Below are 24,154 nucleotides of genomic sequence, written 5' to 3' on the forward strand. Positions count from 1 at the left end.
GACTCGGGCTTTGGCACGGTTCACGACAGGCTTGGCTTACACCTATCGACAGCTGAGCTGTCGGTCTGATAGATAGCCGCCATGGCATATGCTACAACTCCTACACCTCCGGCCCTGGATGCCGACTCCCAACCAAGCTTAAAACTTGCAACATCTCTCCCTCAGCCGACATCCTTACAACATGTTGCCTCCTCTTTACCTGGTCCAAGCTTCACCACCGCTTACTCTTTCACCTCATCTCCAATCTCTACTCCGACCTCCGCTTTCCCTGCTCCCGACACTCCGAATGCTTTCACCCCTGCTAGTACTCCCTTACAGCCAGCTAGCGAATGCTTACGTGGTCGAGTGAATGGTCTATCACTACCTACGCCAGGACCTCTTGAACTTGGTGAATCTATGATGGCCGTTCCCGCCGGCAACCCGTCCAGCTTCAATGACCCATCTACTACTTCCAAGGCTCCGGGTCTTATGCGACGAATCTCCCGAGGCGCCACCAACAAGCTGACCCGTAGAAGACAGTCTGCAGCTCAGAATGAGAAACGGGACCGAAGCTCTGGTCCTGTTATCATGCGCCGACGCAGCGACAGCAAGACCGGTCCCCAACCTGTCCGAGACAGCGCCCTTGACTCAAGCAATGAAGATGAGAGCGAGGCGTTGGACAATCTTGGCGCATGGGGCGGCTCTGAAGCATCCAGCCTTCGTAGCGAGAGCCGCATGAGTATGGCTCGTGAGGTTGGGCCCGCTGCTGCTGTTGCCGTCGCCCCCAAGGTGGACTCAGCTGTTCAGCGAGGTACTGTCTTGACCAAGGTTACCAAGAAACGCAGAAAGCAGGTTCGCTTCTTCCTTGACCTAGATGCCGCCAAGGTTTTCTGGGATGTGTCCAACCCGCAAAAACGCTTCTATATCGACGATATCAAAGAGATCCGGGTTGGCGCCGACGCCCGTAATTACCGCGAAGAACACCAGATTCCGGAAGACTTGGAACGCCGGTGGTTCACCATTGTGATTGCGGACTCTGACCGCTCCAAGGGCCGAGCAGTCAAGACTTTACACCTCATCGCCCCCAATGACCGTATTCTTGAGCTGTGGATCACTACACTTGAGCATATCTCTCGGTACAGAATTGGTTTGATGGCCGGCCTGGCTGGGTCTAGCCAGAGCGAGGCCGTTCTCCAGGCTCATTGGCAACGTGAGATGTCGAGACTCTTCCCACAAGGACCCCGTCCTAATGAGGAAGAAACCCTTGACTTGGCTGCTGTTGAGAAGGTCTGCCGCAGCTTGCATATCAACTGCTCCAAGAACATGCTCCGGGCGCAGTTCAACAAGGCCGATGCTGCGAACAGTGGTAAGCTGAACTTCTCCCAGTTCAAGGACTTCCTTATGCGCCTGAAGGAGCGGAAGGATGTCAAAGAGATCTTCAAATCTCACACAGAAAATTCAAAGGAGGGCATGACTCAAGATGAGTTCCTCCTTTTCCTGCGAGATGTGCAAAACGAAGATATCGATGCCGACCACGCGCATTGGGCGGCGCTCTTTGACAAGACTGTTCGGCGCTCTTCCAAGTCCCGCACTCCTTCCTCGGAAGGGTCGGAACTCATCCCTCCTGTCTCGCGTATGAACTTGGATTCGTTCTCTGCCTTCCTGGCGTCGTCCAGCAACGGTGTGTACGCGTCACGTGCTCCCCAGTCAAGGTTCGACCGACCATTGAACGAGTACTTCATCTCCAGCTCTCACAACACTTATCTCCTCGGTCGCCAGGTGGCTGGTGCCTCGAGTACTGAGGCTTATGTCAGTGCCCTTCAGCAGGGATGTCGTTGTGTAGAGATCGACTGCTGGGATGGCGCGGATGGACGCCCGATTGTGTCTCACGGCCGAACCCTGACTACCAGTGTTTTGTTCGCGGATTGTATCACTGTCATCAATCGATACGCCTTCATCAGCTGTGATTTCCCTCTTATTCTTTCTCTCGAGGTGCACTGCAACCCGGAACAGCAACTGGCCATGGTCAAAATCATGAAGGACACATTCAAGGAACAGCTCGTGCTCGAGCCTTTGATGACAAACTGCTTCATTCTGCCATCGCCCGAGGAGCTCAAGGGTCGCATTCTGATCAAAGTCAAGACCTGCGATGAGACCGACTTCGATCCCCGTCAAGATACTGTCAGCTCTGTCAACACCCATGGTCGCAAGCGCAGTGCCAGTACACCATTCGTTCGCCCGACCCTTGGAGATATATCCCCCAACACTCCTCTTCCCTCCCTCTCCAGTCCATCAACCATTGGACCCGTCGACAGCATTGGTCCATTGATGTCCCAAGACAGACGTTCCCTTACTGCTACCAGTATGAGCAGTGCAACCGAAGACAGCGATGGAGCTCTTGTGTCTGTTCGCAACGAGAAAAAGAAGCGCCGTCGCCAGAAGAGCAAGATCACCAAAACTCTCTCAGACTTGGGTGTGTACACTCGCGGGTACAAGTGGCACAGCTTCTCTTCTCCGGAAAGCAGACGCTACAACCACATCTACTCGTTTGCCGAACGCCCCTTCGAGAGCATCACCCAAAACCACGACAACAAGGTTGCGCTGGAAGCACACAACCGCAAATATCTCACCCGGGTGTATCCGTCCGGTTTCCGACTGCGTTCCTCCAACTTTGATCCGAACAAATTCTGGCGCCGTGGTGTGCAAATGGCCGCTCTGAACTGGCAGACTTACGATATTGGCATGCAAATGAACCAGGCCATGTTCGCTGCTGGTACCGATCGCACCGGTTACATCCTCAAACCTGAAAGCCTTCGTCTCCCGGCTGTGGAGGATGGAACCCAGAAGCGCAAGACCGAGCGCAAGATGGTCCGCTTCTCGGTCGATGTCATCTCTGCTCAGCAGCTCCCCCGCCCTCGCACCATTGGCCAAGACGACAATATCAATCCCTATGTCGAGATTGAGATGTTCAGTGCTGATGACCGTGGTCAGAGCTTTGTCCTCGGCGAGGGTGGCATGGATACTTCCGCACGCAATGGCATGTCGGGTATTGGTTACCCACACCGTCGGCGCACAAAGATCGAACAGAGCAACGGATATAGCCCGGTATTCAACGACAAGTTCAAGCTGTCGCTGGAAACCAAATACCCTGATCTCGTGTTTGTGCGATGGACTGTCTGGAGCTCGACCGATGGCCGCAGCGCTGGCAACAACAACAACAGCGTGCAGCTGGCCACTTTCACAGCCAAGCTCACCAGTCTCTCTCAAGGCTACCGCTACCTCCCTCTCTACGACGGCAGCGGCGACCAATACCTCTTCTCAACTCTCTTCTGCAAGATCTCCAAAGAGGATCCCGTTCCCGTCCAGCGCCTGGATCTCGAAGAGCTTCGCGCCGAACGCATGGGCATTTTCCGCCAGATTGGTCAGACCGTCTTCAAGCGCTCATCCTCTACTGAACGCGACAAGGATCAATATCAGGATCGCAGTGATCCCGTCAGTCCGGAGGACAAGGAAAGTTCCCCGAACCTGACACCGACCATATCAACCACCTCGACTTCCTCATTTATTCAATGACCCATCTCCCTCACCATCAATGTGGAACCGTGTTCCCCTCGCATCAACCCAGTGTTCCGGCGTTTGTCTTTTCTGCATCATATCTTATTCGTCCCATGTGAGCCTGCTCCTCACATTGTTCGGAAGTTTTGTTTCTTGCGCCCTTATCATTGCCACTGCTTCACGTCAGCGATACCCCTCAAAGTTACTTCAATCTGTTTACCCATGTATACCTCGAATAGCCAATGTTTCACCCTCGTACCGGCCCTGGCGACCGAAACCATGTATTGAAAATGGAGAGGTTCTGTTCATTTGCTTTGTTCTTATTTCTTTTCCTGTGATGTCTCCTTGGCCAAGGATATCCATGTTGTGTATTCCACCTTCCGCCCCTATCATCCATCTTCCTTCCTTTTGTTTCATTTCCTGTTGCTATTCCTGTTCCATTTGCACTCAAACCAAGCTCGCATGAGGTCTATCGGGGTTCTTTCTATCTTTGCGGGTTCGGCGATACCGCCTCATCATATCGCATTTGCGGAGTCAATCACATCATATGGAGAAGACGTGCGTGGCTGGTTCACCGAAGTAATAGTTCATTTACTTTGCTTTACTTCCTTCTCTCTGTTTCTCTCTTTCGCTCTCTCGCCCTCATCTTTTTTCATTGGAACATCATAGCATGAGGATTCATATTCGGATTCGGGATTGGAATTCTGATTCCAGGCGCGCTCTACAATTTGATTGGATCTTACAGTATTCAATCCCCGTTTGCATACCATACTATTCCGGATAGTGACTGATCTGGTATCTGGTATCCGGGTCATGATCATGATCATTAAGTCCTCACCGAGTATCAACTGGGTAGGATAAGATGGATGGCTTTCGCTTTGTTTATTTGGTTGGTTTGCATAACCGGTCTTTTTCTGTATTATCTACTGCTGCTATTTCCATCCCCGTTTGTTCATGATTGCTGCCCTGGTGGTTGCTTCGTCGGAACTTGGTTTGGATAGGATGGGTTTTGTCTTTTGTTGGCTTGGTCTCTTGTGGCCACTATATATTCCCCTGTTTTATTAGATAATGCGCTGGGCGCGGATTCTTTCGTTGGAAATGGATATCTTTTTCTTTGTTTTTTATCATGTCGTAGTATTGGTGGATGAATATAATGTCTAGTGGTATATCATATCGTCCACGAGCCTCGATTATTCAATGCAAAAATAAAAGGTTTGCTTTATAGTAACAGATACTCTCAAGCCTCATAGTCATGTCATCATATCTCAATCCCAGAGAAATCCCAATTCAAAGGGAAAGGGTTCATTAGTGTACACAGATCAAGCCAGCCAAAGCCAACGCAAACAATCAAAATAAAAGTCCCGCTCAAATAAAACACACCATCAGACCTCAAGATCAAAGCTCAAATCTTATAAGAAGAAGCCCTAACCTTCTGATCCCCTTTCAAATCTCCATCCCTCTCACCACCCATCCCCTCAAGATCCTCGGGATCCCGTCCATAATCAACATCAAGCCCGAGAACCTCATCAACATCAACCTCATTCCAGCGGTCACTAGTCTCAGCAACAGGCCAAAACCAGGTAAGCCCGAAATAAACAACACCCGAAACAATTACACCGGAGAAATAATTAACGTTATAGATATACTGCGCGCCAACAGGAACGTCCCGTCCAACAGCACCAGCAAAGCCGACAATATTCACCATAATACCGCTCAGATATGCGGCATACGCACGCCAGCTGAAACCAAAGTCGTAGTAGTATGCGTCTATTTTGCGGGCGCTGTAGAGGGCTCTGATGTTTAGGTAGCCTTTTCGGACGATGTAATAGTCGCAGATCATCACGCCTGCGATTGCGGATAGGAAGAGGGAGTAGGCTGAGAGGTAGGTTGTGAAGTTGTTTGAGGTTGAGACTAGGTTCCACTGTTCTTTGTTAGGATTCATTTCTATCCGGATAGGAATATATGATTAAATGGGACCGAGGACTTACTGGGCACATAGCCAGACCAACAGCGGCACAGATATAACTTCCGCGACGAATATTCAGGTATCTCGGCATGAGAGCAGTCAAATCCGTTCCAGCGGACACGGAGTTAGCCGAGATATTCGTTCCCAGCTGTGCGAGGGCGAACCCAGTAGCGATGACGAAGATACCGAATCGCTGACCGGAACTGGCACCGTCGAGAAATTTACCCAGGAGGTCGAGTGGGTTCCAGGTATAACCATCATTGAAGATAACCGACGACGAAGACGAGACGATAATTCCGATGAATGAAGTAACACCAAATCCAATAGGGATAGTAAAAAGCTGAGACCAAAGTGCATCCTTGGGTGTACGCGCAAAACGCGAGAAATCAGGATCATTCATGATCAGCGCGGCGAAGTTACCGATACAAGACATGATCCCCTTGACCATTGCCCAGCGGAACTCGGTGCCGTGGACGGTGTTGGGCTGGTGGATGATTGGGCCGAGGCCGTTGGCGCGGGAGATGGCCCAGCCGAAGAAGGCGATTGCCGCGATGGGGGAGTAGATCGCTTTAACGGTGAAGAGGTGGCGCACTTTGTGGACTGGGAACCATAGGGCTGGGAGGGAGAGCAGCCAGAAGAGGAAGAAACTAAGGAAGTTCTTTGTGTCGACGCCTGCGCTGGCTGAGAGGCTATTGTGCAGATTTCGGTAGCTGGGCCAGATTGCTTCGATCATTAGGGTGACGCACTCGCCTGGTTGTTTGTTAGATGGGTAGGGTTATAGATCTGGGTTAAGGATGCATACCTCCGATATAACTTTGTACTCCATACCAGATAATTGCCATAACCACTCTGTTCAAGACGGGCCAGAAAGAACCCCAGATTCCGAATGAGGCGCGCGCAGTGACTGGGAAAGAAATGTGGTACACGGCTCCGATGCGACCTGTTAGACAGACGAATGCTGCAGCCACGAGGTATCCCACCCAGACGCAGAGCCAGGATTGCCACCAGGAGAGACCGTCGACGATCATTGACGAGGAGATCATCCATGTGTTCTGGTTTAGTTAGATTCAGTTCGAGTATGGGTGGTTCAAATACTGACAATGTTCAATGAATCGGCAATCCAGAAGGCGATATAGTTCAGCCACCTCCATTGGCGGCGCTCAGGGTCCACTGGGAAGAGTCAGAGTCAGTCACTACCTTGGTACCGTCAGGGAATGTAGAAGTATACGTACCTGGCCGGAGATCAGTGTTGGTCAACATTAACTGCGCATTGCTAAGGCCAGGCTCGTTCTCGACCTCGAGCTTTCTAAGAACCCATTTTAACTTGGACATGGTGAAGTATAGCAAGGGGTATAGGGTATGACACCGTAGATAGAATGGAGTGATACAACAGGGGACAGGAACACCTTTATGAAGTTCCTATCCCACATTACGTCGCACCCCTGTTCCGATGGCCCATGATAAGAAAGCCTACGGGATGATCCCATGTGTGTTCCCCAGTGACTCCAGTGGCGGCTTAGAGGATCGTGCACCTATGACCGAACGGCTCGAGTCACGGCTTATCTATGGGCGTCGGGGAGTGGGGCTATTTCTATCGAGTAGACGATGTGATTGGTTAGATTCTCTATCTTCTATCTTGACTCTGTGGAGAGAAGCTGGAGATAGACAATCCTTGTTGAAGTTGACTCGATGAGATCGAGTAATTCCCGGCACGTGAGCCTGGCCTTAGGCTTGCTCCAACCTAAGGCTATTGGAGGCCTCAGGCATAGATATATGGAAGGTTTCATTGCACATGATCAACCTGTAACCACACTCTATTTTCGCATATGCCATTAAGAAAATAGTCTAACCACAAACTAAAACAAGACTCAAGGGACATGAAAACAACGTTAGGGTCTGCCGTTCTGTACACCCACTTCTCCATATCAGCCGGACCCCCTCTCCACTCCTTTCATCTCTATTCCGACCTCGGCCTTATTCATGTCGCATGATGATCCGCTAACATTGTACCACCTTTCTCCCACCACTCGAAACCACCTTTCTCTCATGTCTGATGCCTTTGCTTAATCAGATCTCTGTATGCAGGAGCCACTGGCTCAATGTCGTGCAGATGCAGCACCCTATATGGGAGACCAATTGTTATGGTTGGACAGACTATATGCATTCTAACTATATCGATATTAACCAAGGGAATTCCAGCAACGACTGACGCTTCAAAATATCAAGAAGTGAAGTTTGAGGGGCCTTTCATTAACAGCAAATAGGCGGGAATCGACTGGCTCACAGGCGCTGCACCAGCTAGCTTGACTAATTGAGATGCTCTGTCATCCTAGTGCGGGACTCGTCAACAAGATACTGACCTCAATAACCATATCTGGATCCGAAACGCAGATTTTGAACCCATCCAGTTCTGCTCGGGCTACAGAGAACAGGGTTCCTCGACGAATATCAACCCAAGGGCAATACACACTGCCTAAACAAAGATTGCAAAGATGCTATCGAGGCAGAGGGGGGCATTGGCTGTAGTAATTTATCTAGCGTCCGGCAGAGTGTGGGCGAACGTTGGATAACACTACTATTGCTACTAATATAGTCCTCTGTGTCGATCTGGTTTGGAATATTATGTATGATCTCACCACAATTCCAGTCAATAACATTCTCGATTACATAACTTTCAGAAGATGCGAGTTATACAGAGACCCGTACAGTCTCACTGCTATCTCCATATGGCTGCACAAATTTGGAGCAAGGAATCACAGCAGGACTTTCGAAATAAGTTATCGCTAACCCGAAGTCTACAAAGTCTAGAGCAAAGCCCAAGGCTCAACTGCTTCAGTATTCCCCGGGAATCTGGTTATAGCCATGATATGCCTCTTTCATGGTGCTAGTCTGGTCTCTCATATGCTCGTTGTGAGCTGGGCAAGTGAAAGAACAGCATCCATGAGGCTGAAGCGGTGACTGAAGCGGTCACAAGCTAAGACAAGGCACCTGGTGGGCTCATGGAATGTTAAGCGTCTTCACATACAAGAGATAATGTTCATGCCTTGTCTTTTTTGGGCGGTTGCATAATAACTTGTGACGAATTACGATCTCAGCTTTACTTATTTGCATATACGTATGTGGAGACTTTTCTGAACATTGTTGCATACTCGCAATTACAAAAGCTGATACCGCGGTAGTGTTTGTTTCATAGGCGATCGATGCCATCAAGTCCATGTTGGAGTTACGCAAAGAAATATATTGAAGGTGAAGGGTTTTGCCAGGACAACACGTCTCGAATTCGAACGATCATGTTTCATCTAATTCAGGACCACAATAAATCAAACGACCTCACAGGTACAAACGGCGCGCTTGGGGAATGCCGTCATACCGATCTTCTCTAGGCTGGACAACCATCCACCGATGGTCTCTCGCCTTCTGTACAATATATCGTACACGATAGGGTTTTATCTTTACCGGCGCAGAGCATCTCTGATGGGAGAGTCACCACGGCGGAAGGAAGCTAAAACGCAGTTAGCTCAGTTTTACTCAAATCAAGTGGTGACAGGAAATGGAGGGAGCTCGGGGGAAAGCGGATAGCCGGGGAAGAGCTTGCAAGCTCCATACTGCGAATACAAACTAGCTGAAGCCTTTTCGAGCTCTAGATAGCTTATCTCACAGCATATAGTAGCACCCGTTTAGCCAAGAGCTTCCCTAAGGTTGGGCACTCATAAAACATCAATATAAACATACCATCAGCCTCTTCCCAAGCACGACCGGCACCAAAACCGAGACCAACCCAGGCGGGCCAAGCGCGGCGCTTGAACAGGAGAACGGAGAAGACGACACCGAAAGACAGACCGAGGGAGGACTTGATGATCACGGAGGAGATGGCGCGGTCCCACTAAATATTCAATCGGATTAGCCACAAATTCCCAATACATGACTCTAAACAGATCAATTGTTGCAGATAGTGTGAAATTTATCATCTGTAACGATTTCATCCATCCAGAACCCAAGCTAGTTTATACCTTCTCGTTAAGCAGAGCTTCGCTAACGGGCTTGGTGGCCCGCGCGATGGTGCCGGACTGGTTGGAATCGGCCATTGCGATAAATCTGGCAAAAGAGTCAGCAGTAATTCAATCGGCCAAGTATCTGAAGATCAACGAACCACTTGCAATGATGTAGAATTGAAGAGGTGAATAAAGACGTTAGTGCAAGGAGTTGGGAGTCTGAGCGGAGCGAGTCGCTCGGGGCAAAGGCGGTCGGAGCAATCCGCGGTTTTTCTTTTTGAGTATCTTTTTTTTTTCCTTCCTCGACAAATAACCACAACTCACTTAATTAGTTTGCTTTTTCGCGATGCCGTTACTTGCGGAGGTAAGTCTTCATTCACTTCTGTTTGTATCTTTGGTCTAATGTGTTGCGCTCAGCGTCCGCGCTCATCGCAAGAGGCGCTTCTCCGCCTCGAAAAAGGCACTGCCTCTCCGACTACCCAACTTCACGAAGCGGCGCAGATTCTCGGTTTAGATTTGGCGCTGTGTGAAAGTCACCCGGAAGTTCACCGCGATGTTCGAATTCAAACAAACGCCACCCCGAAAGAGGAATGGGTTCTACGATGGTTGTTGAAGAGACTGAGAAGTGGGAAGAACTACAGAGTGGACGCAACTTCATTCCTGCTATTACGACAACTGATCGACCTAATCTCGCCAAAGAACCTCGCTGCTATTTTGAAAGACCAGAAGTTTTTGTCGATTCTATGTGAAGCGATTGCAGATTTGGAAGCCGACATTTTTGCCGTTCTGGGAAATGGGATTGCGGCCCTGAGTTGGGACTCCGAGTCCAGTCAAACACTGGCTGGCTCCCCCCACGACGATCACCGAGGGAGCCAAGGCAAAAAGAGAAAGAGAATGACCATCGAGAATGGAGACGCAATGGACGTGGACGGGGACGAACATCGGCAGAACCCCGCAGCATGCTTCAGCACCTTCATTCGCGCTATGGATTGTCTATATGGAATTGTGACACTTACACAACGCACATTGGGCACTGATGGAGTGGCAAACTCGCATCTAAAGCTCGCGTTGAGGGGTGAGCCGGAGGCAATTGCGATGCTGCTGGGTCGATCATTCCGAGTGGCTGCTGTCGCTGCCAAGCAGTTTTCGCATGCGGGGAAGACGACTGATCTTCAGCATTTGTTGTACGTGTTTCCCGCGGCAGTCGAGCTGTGGGAATCGCGATCCTACCGTCAAGATGACACGGACAACAAATCCAGCAATGAATTCTTCGCGAGACACTGCTTTGCTCACGCGCTTAGGCTCCAAATCTGCCTGCGGTCCGCCAAGCTTGATACTGATGAGTGTGCCCATCTTCTTCATGCTATCGAACGTATTATTGCCCTGCATGTCTTGCTCCCGGCACGTGCGGCATTCTTTGAAGACGGAGGCTCTGGTATCGACTATTCCAAGGATGAGCCCGACTGGAGTCCAGTCAAGCCGGTCACCGATACTTTCAAGCCGATCATTCGCGAATTCCCGGTAGCCAAAGATAAGTTCTCAGGTGAGCCCTGTAGCAACCCGTGGCGATCAGTTGAGCTTCTTCCCGAACTGTTCGACAATGCTGTCCGTGCTGTCCCGCGTGATGTGTTCCGCAGACAGACGCACGAGGCTCCATGGCTGGAGACTTTGTTTGTTGCTGTTGCAGAGTTAGCCTTCTCTACCGCGAAAGAAGAGGACTTTGCTACATTTGACTTCAAATTCGTTGCGGTTCTGGAGCAGCTTCTCCAAGTAGCTCTCCATCGGAACGTCGGCCTATCTTTACATACAATTCTTGCACATGCCAACTACACTGGTCTTTATGAAGAAGGCCTCGAGAAGGCCCAGTGGAATGTAACGGCTTTGTTCATCAGCCTTGGTGTCGATGTCTTCCTGCCCAACTCTGGTTTGCGCGATTCTCGCAAGCTTCTTGATGCATTGCTCGCCAAGATTCAATTGCAATGGCGTGAACATGGTACAGAAAACGCCAGGGTTTACAACACGATCAAGGGTAATATCGTGTTGCCACTTTTGCGAGGGTTCGCCGCGGCAAGAGATTTGCCAACCTTTTTGGAAGTGTGGCACAATCAACTCGTTGCAGTGGAAGAAGCCCGCCAGGACAACAGCAATCTGAGTTTGTTCTCCGTCTGGGAAGACGATGATATTTCCGACGCTTACGCTGAGCTCATGCGAACTTCCCTCGCGGAGTCGCATGTCGCTGGCCAGATGCGTACCGCCGCTAGCGAGACTAAGGCTGATAATGGAAAGATCGCGGAGAGCCCTCAGTCATACGCCAAGTTCGTTATTGTCGAGGCAAGCTTCCGGGGCCGCGTTTCACCATTTTCAGAATCGGACAAGATCTTGGCATCGCTCCTTGAGACTGTGACAACGACTTTGTCCTCGAAGCAATCTCTTCACTGGCGATGGCGCTTGTGGCGGTTTGTTCGGAACCTTTTGGAAAACAGCCTGCAGTCAGCCGACGATGTTCTTGCAAAGTCCGTGATGGAACTGTTACAGGTTGCTGCAAAGGTCGTTCACCGCAACCACAAGGACCTGGCCAAAAAGCCTCTTGCTTCGCTCGAGTCTTGGGAAGCTTACCGGTTTGTGCTGGATGCGATCAAGGCACATGTCAATGAAGCGCAGCGAACCTCGTTCACTGCTGCGACAAAGGATGTGATCGATCTCATCATCTCCATCTCTCCCAAAGACGCCAAAAAGTCGATGGAGGCACCTTGGAATGGTCAGACTGACACAGTGGAATCCCAAACCACTCTCGGTCTCGCTTACTTCCTGGCTTTGGTCAGAGTTCCAGGTGTCTGGAGTCATATCGCGTCGGGAGAGCGATCGCGTCTGTTCCGGCACATCTTGTCTTTGGCCGCTGCTCAGTACCGTTCTTCTTCGTTGCCTCTCGAGGCTATTTCCGAGGAAGCCAGATTCCTCCAGGCATGGGCGAGCGTGGTTTGCCACGAATATCTGCTCAACGCTCCTTTGATTGTCTCTGATATCTCTCTTCTTTTGAATGAGTGTATCGAGCAAGACTCCTCCAACCGCCGGATTCTGGTTGAGAGCTTGCAAAGAATCCCAGCCCCATTGATCACTCGTGGGCTGCGAACCACAATTCTGAACAAATTGCAGGATGTTATGCTTCAGCAGGACAGCTCTCCCGAAGTCGTGGTTGGCATTCTCACTATGATGGCCAAACTGGCAGCCATGCCCAAATGTGATGCCACGTTGACCAGCGATTGGGAGCCAATCTGGACCGCAGCTCGTGCAGTCTCACTCAAGGGCACAGACACTGATCTTCAGATCATGAAAGCATTCCGAAGCCTGTACCGTGCTATCCTGGCCAAACTCTTGGTCCTATCCGAGAATGACCGCAACAAGCTGTTCAAGAAGCTCTTCGCCAGAGTATCGAAGCAAACCTCAAAAATGAGACAGGTCGATCGTGACTCCATGGCTTGCTTCCTATTGCGCCTTTCTCTGTCTGAACTTTGGGTCCACCGCGGGAAATTGCAGACAGCCTTTTCCGAGACAGAATTGGCTGAACTTCGTCAACGGGTGTTTGATTTGGTGTTGGCTGACATGAAATACGTCAAAGATCAGTGCAGGAAGCAGAAGATGGAAGAGACTATCACTCTCATCAAGACCATTGATGCGCTGGAGGATTTCGAGGATCTAGCCCTAAAGAATATCGAGGTCGAGAAGTTCCTGTCCAAGATTCAGAACTACATGGAAATGTCCATTGACTCGGCACCATCCCGTTTGATCCGCCGCCGCCTTCTCGCCAGCAAGGGACCTGAGAAGAGTATTGCTCAACCAGTTCTTCAGTGCGCCGAGACTCTGACCCTCCAATCTCTCTACGACGAGGATCAGCAGCTCTTCATCCGAACCACAACCGAACGGTTCCGCTCCATGTCCACGGAGAAAACCACTCAGGCAGTCTGCGAGGTCAGAGGATTGGGCTTGGTAGGCCAGAACGCCGGATACAGACTCCTAGTGATCTACCTCGCCATCGCCTCGCTCCCTCCCATCGAGGATAAAGAGAGCGCCACGGCCCGAGAACTATCCCTCCTCTGCACCGCTCTAGCGGAAGCCATCCCACAGAGCACCAGCATCGACCAATTCTGCTTCGCATCAGAATGCCTGGATCTCCTCCTCCGCACCCACACGCGCAGTCTATCCCAGTGCAACGTCGACGCCATCCTCGCAGCGATCGCCAGCGCCTCCTGCAAGATCGGACCCCAGATCTCCTCCGAATACGCCCCAACAATCTACACCCGCCTGTGCCGCCTGATGGGCGTCGTCCTAAGCCTGCAGCGCCTAAAGATCGGCGGCCGCTTCCACCTCGTCGTAAACGCCATGCAACGCCTCCTAGACTGTCTATTCGCACGTTCCCGCAAACGTGGCCGCTCAACCCGCTCCCAGACAACTCTCTCGCAGCCCTTCTGGCTCGCCCCCCTGGAAGCCTCACACGCAACCTACTACACACGTCTGCTGACCTCGCTCTGCGACCCAACCGTCTCATCCGTGCTACGCCCACAACCCGGCCAATCCCGCGAAGCCCTCACAGATCAAACGAAGAAAGCAAAGCGCATTGCCGGACAGTACCTGCAGTACGTAGTGATGGAGTATGCGCAGTGTTCGTTGCGGGGATCGTTGTCGCCGGAGGTAAAGGCGGCCATCATGCCTGGACTATATTCTGCTTTGGATGTGATGTCACGCGAGTCTATGCGGGCTCTTAATGCTGCGCTGGATGTCTCTGGTCGGGCTGTGTTCAAGTCGCTTTATGATGACTATGTTAAGTTCGGCAAGTGGAACAAGGCTTGATTTGTTTTTGTTGGGAATATTGTCTCTTATGTACATGTACACTATTCTATCTTTTGTTTAAGAATTATGATATCCCCAATGCATTGATGATCATATTGAATTGGTTTAGATGTAGAGTAGTAGAGCGCCGGGCCCGAACGGATTCAATTGCCTAGTCTTTTTGACTGGGATTTGAGAAGGGATATGTTTAAGGAACTGAGAAGACTGTCAGAGTGGGGAAATGACCCGATAATTCATTCAAACAAGCAATCTAACGTAGCCGTCTAGAGTATATTCTAGATAGGGTATCAAGGGATATCATAAATCATGCGAGGTCAAAGATGAATCAGAAAATGGGGGAAGAAAAAGGGTAGATCATAAGCCGTGCATCACTTAGATCATCGAAGTTTCCAAAGCGCGCGGGCTCAAGCATGGCACCGACACATTGTCCAGCACAGGTATTCGTGAAGTCGCAGTAGCAGAGCTTGTATGTGGAACATGAGTAGGACCTTGCTGTTGCTCTGCATTCTCCGGGAATGGGTTTGGTGGAATCGGCGTGTCCAGAGAGAACCCGTTGTGTCCGCTGTGTGTGAGGCAGCCCACACAGCTGCAGTCACTTCCACATTGACAGCTTCCTGTGACGTCGGAGCAGGCACTTGGTAGTCCAACTGGGTATTCCAGAGTGTAGTACTCTGAAGGGTGCATCAATTGGTGGTTGAGACTTGGACCGGTCAGAGGGGAGGAATAGCCACTGGGCATGGCAGAATTTGGATCTGAATACCCATCGAAGGGATTGTGCTGGTACTGGTCTAGAGACGGAGTGCCCTGCATGTAATAGTTGAATGTAGCTGGAGAAGTGGCTCCCTGGAAAGGTGAGGATTGGTACGGGTTGATGGATTCGGGGTTTTTCTCGTCGCCATTGAAGGTAATCATGGCACCCATCTCTTGGACATGCTTTCGTGTTGTAGTGTTGAACGGGTGAGAAGCACAGCCAAGACACTGACAGTCCTCTCCACAGCTGCATTCGTGACAGGTATCACCGCTTGGCACTGTTTGTATGGGGTAAGGTGAATGGGAATGGTTGGACATATATGGACTCATGGAGGGCTGCGAGATTCCTAGACCGTTCACCGGGTTGTATCCCATGGATGACTGCGTGCCCACGTTGAGAGAAAATCCGTTTGATGTTGATGGCTGAGAATTTGGCGGAGGCATCGCATTCTGTGAGAACCCATTTTGGAAAATTGGTGCTTGGGAAGATGTACTCGTGGCGGGAATGTAGTTACCATGAACAGACATCTGGCTTCCCCATGAAGTCATGTCAGGCACACCGTATGGCATGTACATTTGGTTTTGACTATCCCAAGCAGCAGGTTGTTGGAATTGTTGCTTTTCCGCATTTGACTGCTGAGGCTCACTTGTGGAAGGGCGAGACCCGCAGCAAGATCCTCCATTTTGAGCTGCAGCTACAACTGGGGCTTGAGTGGGCAGCTGTTCCTTTTTCGAACAACAGCTAGACACTGGAGGGGGCTGTGAGGCTTCCCTGGAAGGCTCCTTGGGCGATAATGCCTTGTGGTTTTGTGTAGCGGGTGTGTAAGAATCTAGCCCATTTTGGGAGAGGTTCCGCAAAAGATTTGGCGTTCCATCCTCAATCTTGAGGTTATCTGGCATATTTTCCAAGGCCCTTGCTATATTTTCAGGCGCTGCTTGCATGGTACTTTGTCTTCTTCCAGACTTTTGAACTTTGCCCGGGGCTGGAGAAGATGTGGAAGCCAGTGTAGGTGGGGACTGAGTTGAATCATTGTCTTCCATAGGAACTTTATACAATGGCCGACATAGACAAGATGAGCCTGTTGTAGTTAGTACAAAGAAAAAAAGATAAGGTAAAAAAAAGTCTACCTTTTGGTATCCGGACCATCACGGCATATGTCTTCTGGCAACTGCAAGTTCCTTTCGGGTGGGGACATTTTGCTAGAGGGCGCCCAGCTTTAGGCACCTTCATCATGAGTCTATCAAAGTGTTGGCATTTCGACGATCGGTGGCCTCGAATGCAGGGCTCGCTAGCGTGACTCGTTAGCTTGGCTCTATTAACAATCGACGGGATGTATTCTTACCAGGACCACTTGGCGCCTTCTTCGTCGAGAGGCATACTTGCGACAAGATTTGGGGACCAGGGTGACCAATATGTCAGACGATGTGATTCGTAATGTCGCAACCGTAGTGGACGCAGAGGGCTGTCTTAGCGCGCAGTCGATTACCCCGCGCACGCGATCCCCGTTTCCACCAGAACTATCAGACTCGCACTTTGCGACGAGATCAAGCCATATATCAAGTTGTCCAGGTTCTCGAGGGAAGATCGTATGAGGGAAAGGTGGAGTCGAGCGGAGTGGGTGACGGAGTGAGCGTTGCGGAAAAGACCGAGGATGCACCATGCGATATTGGCGACAACACTGAGCCGGTAATAATGAGTCCTCGAGTCCGATCTGAGTCAGAAAGTGAGTCTGTATAGATCGCAAGAGAAGAAAGGAAGAAAAGGTGCGGGGAGACTCGGTGCCTGTTTATGTAATCCTTCCTATTCGGGATCCTCTAATTGTTTCGGCCTCGGAGCTTCAACTCGTCAACTACCGTCGCAATGCCGCCCAAAGGCCAGGAAGGTGACAGCAGTGTTGGCACCGAGAGCAACTCTAATTCCTTCTTCACCGTCCCCGCACCTATCAAGCGCCTCTTCGACAAGTTCCCGTTGACCACCTATCCCGCCAGCGAGCTCCCTCAACGGTCTCAGCCGAACACTGCCAACCAGTTGTTCGTTTTCACTGACACGCGCGGAGCACGACATGGCCGACCTTCTTTTAATCCACAATGTCTCAAATGGCAGGTTCGTGGCCCAGATGCAAGGGCGCATCGTTGGAACCCAAGCTGATGGACGCTCTAGGCCTACCTGAAATTCGTCGGAATCGACTTCGATATCACCGCGTCCAACAACCACGCATCGCCCACTGGTGCCCTTCCATTCCTCCTTCCTGCGCTTCCGACAGACACATTGAACCCAATTCCATCACACAAGCTCCAGAAGTGGGCCATTGAACAAGTTCACTGCGAGGAGGAACAACAACTGAACCTCCGGTTTGAGGTGTATGCCTCGCTTTTGGATCACCGGATACGCCATGCTTGGGTAGGATCGACTTAAAATCTCTTCCATGCTCCGACTAACTTGTCTAGTTATACATGCTCTACTTGGACAGCGAGAACTTCGACGCCGTCGCCCGCCGACTCTACGTGGAACCCGCAACAACCAACACCATCGTGCGCGCCGCTCTGAGCCACCAGCTCCAGCAAGCCGCCCGCGATGAGCTCCTCAAAAACTCACGATACATCGATGCCGCCGACCTGGAGGGCGATGCGAGTGGCGCATTCGAGGCGTTATCCACACTACTCGGGGAGGACGAGCACTTCTTCAGCCGGCCAAACCCAGGACTCTTCGATGCCAGTGTTTTCGCCTATACGCATCTGATCCTGGATGACACGCTAGGTTGGAAAAAGAACCGGCTAGCCCAGCTGCTCAGGGAACATCCCAACCTTGTACAACACCGCGACAGACTACTCAAATTTTTCTAAATGTACCACTACTAGCGACTTGTGAAATCGAACCGGATTTATTCGAATAATATCCCTTGGCCCCCATCTTGTTTTAATCCACCCGCGCCGTTTCACTTCTTGCGGAAATTAACCCCAAACCAAACCCTAACCCCAACCCATTCTCAGCTCTCGCACCCAGCACCTCTCCCAAACCTCATCAACACCTCGAGCCAATGCTCCATCCTCGTTACAGCCAACAACATGTTCAATATTGAACCCCGCCTCCGCAGCAACTGCCAAAACATCCCAATTCTCGTGACAAGAACTCGTAGGCCGAATCTTAACATCAGTCGCCGGATCGGTGAAGCCCGCCTGACTGCGCATCCCCATATCAGCATGCATATTAGTAACCAAGAGATATGCACCAGCTCTCATGATTGCCGAGGCAGCAGCAAAATATTGCTGAAGTGGGATGCGTTCTAATACAAGTGTAGATATAACACCCGCTGCCCCAGCTGGAGGACCCAAAGAAGCAGGTAACTGTTCCAGATTGGGCTGCAGAAGATCCAATATGCCCAGGTCCACGTCCAGTCTTGGATTTCCTCATCCGAGATGCTTTTGAGTAGCGGTGCGTGCAACATCCAACATACCGGGTGAAGCATCTAGACCGACGATTTCGAATGAATCTGCCCTTGAATTTGGGGATATAGCATCTACCAATTGAATTATATTTCTGTCGGTTCCACAGCCCAGATCTACGAGGGTTGTTCGAAAACCTCCTGTTTCGGTTGCTGGCACTGGGAAGCGGGCACTGACACGATCAAGGAACTGAGGAAGTAGAGCTCGCATTTAATCGATTCGAGTATTTGTAGGAAGTTTCCATCTGTGTCGTAGAGCTACATATAACGTGGATGTTTATCAGACGTTGAACAGTAATTGAAAGCGTATAGTATCTAAATGTATTTACACACCTCAGCCCACTGGTCATAAGCCTGAACCGTATCCAATACTTTGTCGCCTGCTCACCAGCAGACAGTCTGTTAGATAGTAATTCCTGAATAGTCTGAGCCATGTCAGATGATTGTTTCAAGATTGACACCGAACCCCCCAACTATGAGGGTACATGCGGGATATATGGAATGGTTTGGCGCTAATGCTTGTTGCTTCTCCACCCTGTAAGTCGGGCTTAGCTACACATTAAATTCCGGTTGAGTCACTGACTCATATTTGAGAAGTGTAGAGAATGTCTTGAAATGGAGGTGAAGAAATACTGTTCACCGTACTTTTGTTACCCGGGGAATGGAATAAGCTTCGAGGAACCCTGGAACCGAGATCGGGTCGAGATCGACAATCGTCAATAAACTACATCTACATCAGAACGACCTATGTAGGGCTACATTCATACAGGAAAAATCCAGTCATCAAGTATATGGCATTGGAAATAGTCACAGAGAAAAATCGTACACAATCATGTCGCCATTAGAGAGACAAGGAAAGAACGGCCAAAGCCAATAAAGAGGTAGACACAATTCCAGAATTGGAGAAAGAAAATAAGCCAAAAGAGAGAGAAACAACAGTCCAGGGAATCGCCAAATAGCCGTACCGGACGGACCAAAGTCAAAGGCTTGCAAAAGAAGAGAAAAAAGAGGGCTAAGGAGCAAGAGAAGAAAACAAGAAAAAAGTTGAACGAAAAAAGAAAAAAAAAAAAAAAACACCAAAATCGCAGCGGGCATCGCGCATACTTTTCGGTCATAATCAATAAACAGTCGCACCGAACGGCGCCGTCTCCTTCAAATCCTCCACCAAATCCTCAACATTGTTCAAATACCTCCCGAGGAGAGCCTGCTTCTCATCGGTCGTCCGCGTATCCCGATTCATCTTGACGTGTGCAGCACTATGCGCACTGCGCGCAAACGGCGCATTCGACAATTTACTCGGGCTGCGCTGCAGCCCCGGCGGAGGCGAGATAGGCGCGTGGGTAGGGGTTTCAGGCATGAGGTAGAAGTAGAGGAATTCGACGAGCTTGAGCTTGACCTCGCGGGAGGTGGCGCGCTGCTTGAAGAGCGATGTCACCGTTAACAGGCCGTCCAGGTCCTCGAAGGTGCGGGTGTTGGCGGGACAGTCGAGCAGGGCTGTGACGAGGGTTAGGAGGGTTGCGGATTGGACGGCTGGGCAGTTGATTGGGTCGAGGAGGTCGAGGAGAAGGTTCATGTAGATCTCACGGGCGAAGAGGGAGCGCGAGCCTGGGTGTAGGAGGAGCGAGCCTTGGATCAGGTCTAGTGTGCAGACGATGAGCATATCGTTTGTGCCGTTGCTTCCTCGGCCCAGGAGGTGTTCGAGACAGGAGACTAGGCGCATGGCGACTGCGATTGTTAGTATGTTTGGGGTCTGGTTCGGATGCAAACTCACTGTTCCACTGGAAGCCTTCCTGTAGTTTTGAAAATTCGCGAAAAGCCGGGTCATCGCGTAGCTCGGAGAGTGCCTTGGGCACTGGTTGGGGAGTATCGGCCAAACGAGATCTTCGCCGGTCAGACACGGGCTTTGGTTTGGATAGACATATTTGTGCGAGAAGACCCTCGACCTGACGCAGGCCCTTTCGGATCTTGCTGGGCTCGTACGAGGAGAGATAGTCAAACGAATGCGCCAGCAAAGTCTCCATGAAGATAGATCAAAGTGATAGATAGAAATGATTAACCCCGGAAAAGGAAAAGCAAGCCATCAAGGTCTTATATCAAAGAAGTGTCAGTGGACCCAGATGAGGTCAGGTTGGGCCCCTTCGCAGGTAAATAAGCTGCGTTGCCCTGACGACCCCCTAATAACCAAGGAACTCATCACACTTGGTGTGCTTAGCCGCCCAGATCGACTGATGGCGTCAATGACAATCGAGTTTAATTTAATTATAGCCCTGTTTACTTGGTCTAGTGGTGTCTAGTCCTTAGCAGGGAACATAGGGTGAGCTTATGTTTGCCTCAACGGCCACCCCGGTTGCTATGCGAACAACAATATTCAGCTACCCTTGCCTTTTCCTTGCGCATAAACCAGAGTATTCAACGGAATTGTGTTCTCCATGTGACCTGTCAATTGTCACCGAGGTCTATCAAATGATGTATCTCATCGACTAACCAACTCACAACCCACTGTACCATGATACTAAACTCCTAACATAAGCTACTGACACTTCTAACACTAAACCACCCATCATTCACTACGAACATAACCACCAGCCATAACGCCAACACTGTGGCTGCTGAGTTAAAAGTCTGACAAATATGCAGGCACCAAGTGGCTGTCAACCCCAACGTAATCTCCGCCCCTCAATCTCCATCTCTCCTCACCCACCATGAATGCAACGTCACCACCAAGTCCTCCCCCACGCACCAGCTCCATGGGCGCAACAAATGGGGGGAGCCCATCACACCGACACCGATCATCAACAGGAGAACCATCCAAACACCGTCGCAACAAGTCCAGCGTCGATGGCACCAAATACAAGGATGGAACGTGGTCGGCCAAAAACGAAAAGATCCTGATCGGCCCGTACGACTACATGCACGAGCACCCCGGGAAGGATGTACGGCGACAACTCATCCAAGCTTTCAATTCCTGGCTGCAGGTCCCACCAGAGAGCTTGGTGATCATCACCAAGGTAGTGACCATGTTACACACGGCGTCTCTTCTGTGAGTTACCCCACCACCTCCCTCCACAGCTCACAACCTAATGAACTGGGTCAGAATCGACGACGTCGAAGACAACTCTATCCTCCGCCGCGGCATCCCCGTCGCACACAACATCTTCGGCACAGCACAAACAATCAACTCCGCCAACTACGTGTACTTCCAAGCCCTACAAGAAGTCCAACAACTCAACAACCCCCTCGCAATGGACATCTACATAAAAGAAATGCTTAACCTACACCGTGGCCAAGGAATGGACCTCTTCTGGCGCGACACACTCACCTGCCCAACAGAGGACGAGTACCTAGAAATGGTAGGCAACAAAACAGGCGGACTATTCCGACTTGCCGTGAAACTCATGCAAGCCGAAAGTCAGACAGACAAAGACTGCGTGGCGCTGGTGAATGTCATGGGACTGATCTTTCAGATCTGCGACGATTACCTCAATCTGTCGAATACGACATACACGCAGAATAAGGGGCTCTGTGAGGATTTGACCGAGGGCAAGTTCTCGTATCCTATTATTCATAGTATTCGTTCCAACTCGTCGAATCATCAGCTGCTTAATATTCTGAAGCAGAAAACTAAGGATGATGAGGTTAAAAGGTATGCTGTGCAGTATATGCAGAGTACTGGTAGTTTTGGACATACGCGGCAGGTTGTGAGTGATTTGAGAGATAAGGCGTTGAGTTTGATTGAGGCTATTGATGAGACGCCGAGGATTAATGGGGCTGGGGATGGACAGTTAGTGCGTGCTATTGTGGATAAGATTGTCGAGTCCACGTTGGCCGATCCCAGTGCGCATTGATGTATTGCACTACGGTGGAGGTGGCTTCGCTGGATATACCCGTCATGCTTTGCGAGTTGTTTGTATAGCTATGAGACTATGAAGATATGATTCATGCTACCATCATTTGGTGTAGATTGAGTATGAAGTAGAGAATGGGTATTGTACTCGACAGTAGCTAGTTAATGTAAATGGTTATCAAGTATCAACAATGCCCTTGCGCACATCCACGTTCATGGGTATATAGCACTCCATCATGAGTCGTGTCCAGGCCGAGCCCAGATAATGCATCTGACAGTCTAAAACAAAAGCAAATGTAAAAAGAGAACAAAAAAAGGCATCAGACCAATTCATGCATGCATATACACGTATATCCAAACCAGATCACAGGTCAAACCAACATGTAAGTGGGTAGAGCACCTCACATAACAACACAGCAAGCCTTCTCCAGCTTGCGCAGAACCTTGGGCACAATAGCATTAGCCAACTTTTCAAGCTCATCAGGCTGGTTCTGGTTCTGGTTCTGGTGGTGACCCTGCTGACCAGGGTACTGGTGCGAGCCCTGATGGTCACCACCATAAGGCGGCATAACAGCCTCTCCACCAGTCAAGTTGACATAAATGCGACCAGCATTTTCCTCCGTGGCATATTGCAATCCGAGTTCACGGCAGACCTGCTCGACGCGCGGTTTGATCTTTTGCACGTGATGGGCGGAGTGGTTACCCTTGCCGACGATACTGGAGTCAGTCAGTATCGGTCTCACTGACCACGAGATCCCTTGAGTGTAGGGTGGAAGAAACATACACGTGAAGATGACTCTGCCCATGCGACTTGGCATATTTAATGCGCTCCTCTAAAATCTCCTCAGCCTCCTCAGCAAACTGACCGTGCAGATCGATCGTGTCATCGGCAACGCGCCCACTGGCGTTGTTCTCACGGAAGATAAACTCAGACGCCTGCTTGTTGTACTCTTCCATCTTGCGACCGTGCGCCTTTCCCTCCTCAGAGAGCTGCTTCGCGCCAGCGCCATCACCGCTCGAGTATGCTTCCTTGGACTGCGGTGAGTGTTAGTCGGTCTAGAGACGGTTTAGGATTGATTCAATAGTTCAATCGCAGTCGCGGGATAGGAAATATTCGAATCGCAGACTGGGATTGGGAAGTGCATACCCGTGAGAAACATTGTCCGCGCTTGGAGGCTTCCTGACGCGCCAGATCGCGGAGTCGATCGTACTCGGCTTCGGCGTCGCTGCTGTTGTCGTGGTTGAAGGCTGAATTGTTAGTGCTGGTTCACGGCGATGATCATCACACTTACCCCTCGGGCCCATGTGGGACATTTCGTAAGACATGATTGCCCCTGATGCTGTACGGAGACACGAAGGTGATAAGGGAAGGGGAAGCTTTGCAGTGGGGCCCCGAAAAATCAGATCGATCTTGAGATTCCAAGGTTCGGGATTTGCTTACTCAAGTGTTTACAAAGTATAGGTTGTGAAATAGTGCTATGATATTTTACTATATACTATGTTATTATAGTCTTACTGGATATCATTCTTCAGATCGAACGTTATACTTCAATATAACCACAAATAGACCCTGCGGATCTACCATGTTCCAGGTACCTGATCCACACGCCTCCAGGGCTGGACGGAGTACGGAGAAAATCGTACTGGACAATGTGGAACTCCCAAGACTGTGGTTTACCTTTCCCGAAATCAGGAGGGCATAGTCTCTCGTCACGAGGTGGAGTATACAGTACAATGCTCATGTATAGAAAACGACTAGAAGCACTAGCCAGTGGGTCAA

At 50.4% G+C, this 24,154-nt stretch overlaps 10 protein-coding genes across 10 annotated transcripts; 4 read left to right on the forward strand and 6 right to left on the reverse strand.

Moving 5' to 3' along the window:
* Window positions 1–81: 81 nt before the first annotated feature.
* N7508_006210 (putative 1-phosphatidylinositol-4,5-bisphosphate phosphodiesterase Plc1) lies at window positions 82–3,552 on the forward strand (the record flags this gene model as incomplete). The annotated part of the gene is made up of 1 exon (XM_058464276.1): window positions 82–3,552. The coding sequence occupies one exon, from the start codon at window positions 82–84 to the stop codon at window positions 3,550–3,552; it is 3,471 nt and encodes a 1,156-aa protein (XP_058318129.1).
* Window positions 3,553–4,936: 1,384 nt separating this feature from the next.
* Window positions 4,937–6,832, reverse strand: N7508_006211 (nucleobase cation symporter-1 family protein; the record flags this gene model as incomplete). Its single annotated transcript, XM_058464277.1, has 5 exons — window positions 4,937–5,455; window positions 5,523–6,250; window positions 6,303–6,552; window positions 6,600–6,670; window positions 6,733–6,832. 5 exons carry the CDS (start codon window positions 6,830–6,832, stop codon window positions 4,937–4,939), a joined length of 1,668 nt encoding a protein of 555 aa, XP_058318130.1.
* A 2,120-nt stretch (window positions 6,833–8,952) lies between these two features.
* N7508_006212 (MICOS complex subunit MIC10) lies at window positions 8,953–9,585 on the reverse strand (the record flags this gene model as incomplete). The annotated part of the gene is made up of 3 exons (XM_058464278.1): window positions 8,953–9,002; window positions 9,233–9,383; window positions 9,511–9,585. 3 exons carry the CDS (start codon window positions 9,583–9,585, stop codon window positions 8,953–8,955), a joined length of 276 nt encoding a protein of 91 aa, XP_058318131.1.
* A 253-nt stretch (window positions 9,586–9,838) lies between these two features.
* On the forward strand, window positions 9,839–14,337 carry N7508_006213 (ribosome biogenesis protein URB2; the record flags this gene model as incomplete). Its single annotated transcript, XM_058464279.1, has 2 exons — window positions 9,839–9,856; window positions 9,910–14,337. The coding sequence occupies 2 exons, from the start codon at window positions 9,839–9,841 to the stop codon at window positions 14,335–14,337; spliced, it is 4,446 nt and encodes a 1,481-aa protein (XP_058318132.1).
* A 372-nt stretch (window positions 14,338–14,709) lies between these two features.
* N7508_006214 (copper fist DNA-binding domain-containing protein) lies at window positions 14,710–16,465 on the reverse strand (the record flags this gene model as incomplete). Its single annotated transcript, XM_058464280.1, has 3 exons — window positions 14,710–16,166; window positions 16,216–16,376; window positions 16,431–16,465. The coding sequence occupies 3 exons, from the start codon at window positions 16,463–16,465 to the stop codon at window positions 14,710–14,712; spliced, it is 1,653 nt and encodes a 550-aa protein (XP_058318133.1).
* A 483-nt stretch (window positions 16,466–16,948) lies between these two features.
* On the forward strand, window positions 16,949–17,931 carry N7508_006215 (putative mitochondrial outer membrane protein (Sam35); the record flags this gene model as incomplete). The annotated part of the gene is made up of 3 exons (XM_058464281.1): window positions 16,949–17,191; window positions 17,249–17,488; window positions 17,536–17,931. The coding sequence occupies 3 exons, from the start codon at window positions 16,949–16,951 to the stop codon at window positions 17,929–17,931; spliced, it is 879 nt and encodes a 292-aa protein (XP_058318134.1).
* A 126-nt stretch (window positions 17,932–18,057) lies between these two features.
* On the reverse strand, window positions 18,058–18,964 carry N7508_006216 (uncharacterized protein; the record flags this gene model as incomplete). Its single annotated transcript, XM_058464282.1, has 3 exons — window positions 18,058–18,494; window positions 18,543–18,720; window positions 18,800–18,964. The coding sequence occupies 3 exons, from the start codon at window positions 18,962–18,964 to the stop codon at window positions 18,058–18,060; spliced, it is 780 nt and encodes a 259-aa protein (XP_058318135.1).
* Window positions 18,965–19,647: 683 nt separating this feature from the next.
* N7508_006217 (cell division control protein 14) lies at window positions 19,648–20,551 on the reverse strand (the record flags this gene model as incomplete). The annotated part of the gene is made up of 2 exons (XM_058464283.1): window positions 19,648–20,255; window positions 20,302–20,551. The coding sequence occupies 2 exons, from the start codon at window positions 20,549–20,551 to the stop codon at window positions 19,648–19,650; spliced, it is 858 nt and encodes a 285-aa protein (XP_058318136.1).
* A 681-nt stretch (window positions 20,552–21,232) lies between these two features.
* On the forward strand, window positions 21,233–22,375 carry N7508_006218 (FPP/GGPP synthase family protein; the record flags this gene model as incomplete). Its single annotated transcript, XM_058464284.1, has 2 exons — window positions 21,233–21,570; window positions 21,625–22,375. 2 exons carry the CDS (start codon window positions 21,233–21,235, stop codon window positions 22,373–22,375), a joined length of 1,089 nt encoding a protein of 362 aa, XP_058318137.1.
* Window positions 22,376–22,775: 400 nt separating this feature from the next.
* Window positions 22,776–23,700, reverse strand: N7508_006219 (Smr domain-containing protein; the record flags this gene model as incomplete). The annotated part of the gene is made up of 4 exons (XM_058464285.1): window positions 22,776–23,091; window positions 23,159–23,409; window positions 23,522–23,622; window positions 23,667–23,700. The coding sequence occupies 4 exons, from the start codon at window positions 23,698–23,700 to the stop codon at window positions 22,776–22,778; spliced, it is 702 nt and encodes a 233-aa protein (XP_058318138.1).
* Between the last annotated feature and the right edge of the window lie 454 nt (window positions 23,701–24,154).

This window comes from Penicillium antarcticum (genome assembly GCF_028974205.1).
Source record: "Penicillium antarcticum strain IBT 31339 chromosome Unknown utg000006l_segment0_segment0, whole genome shotgun sequence".
Lineage (NCBI taxonomy): Eukaryota > Fungi > Ascomycota > Eurotiomycetes > Eurotiales > Aspergillaceae > Penicillium > Penicillium antarcticum.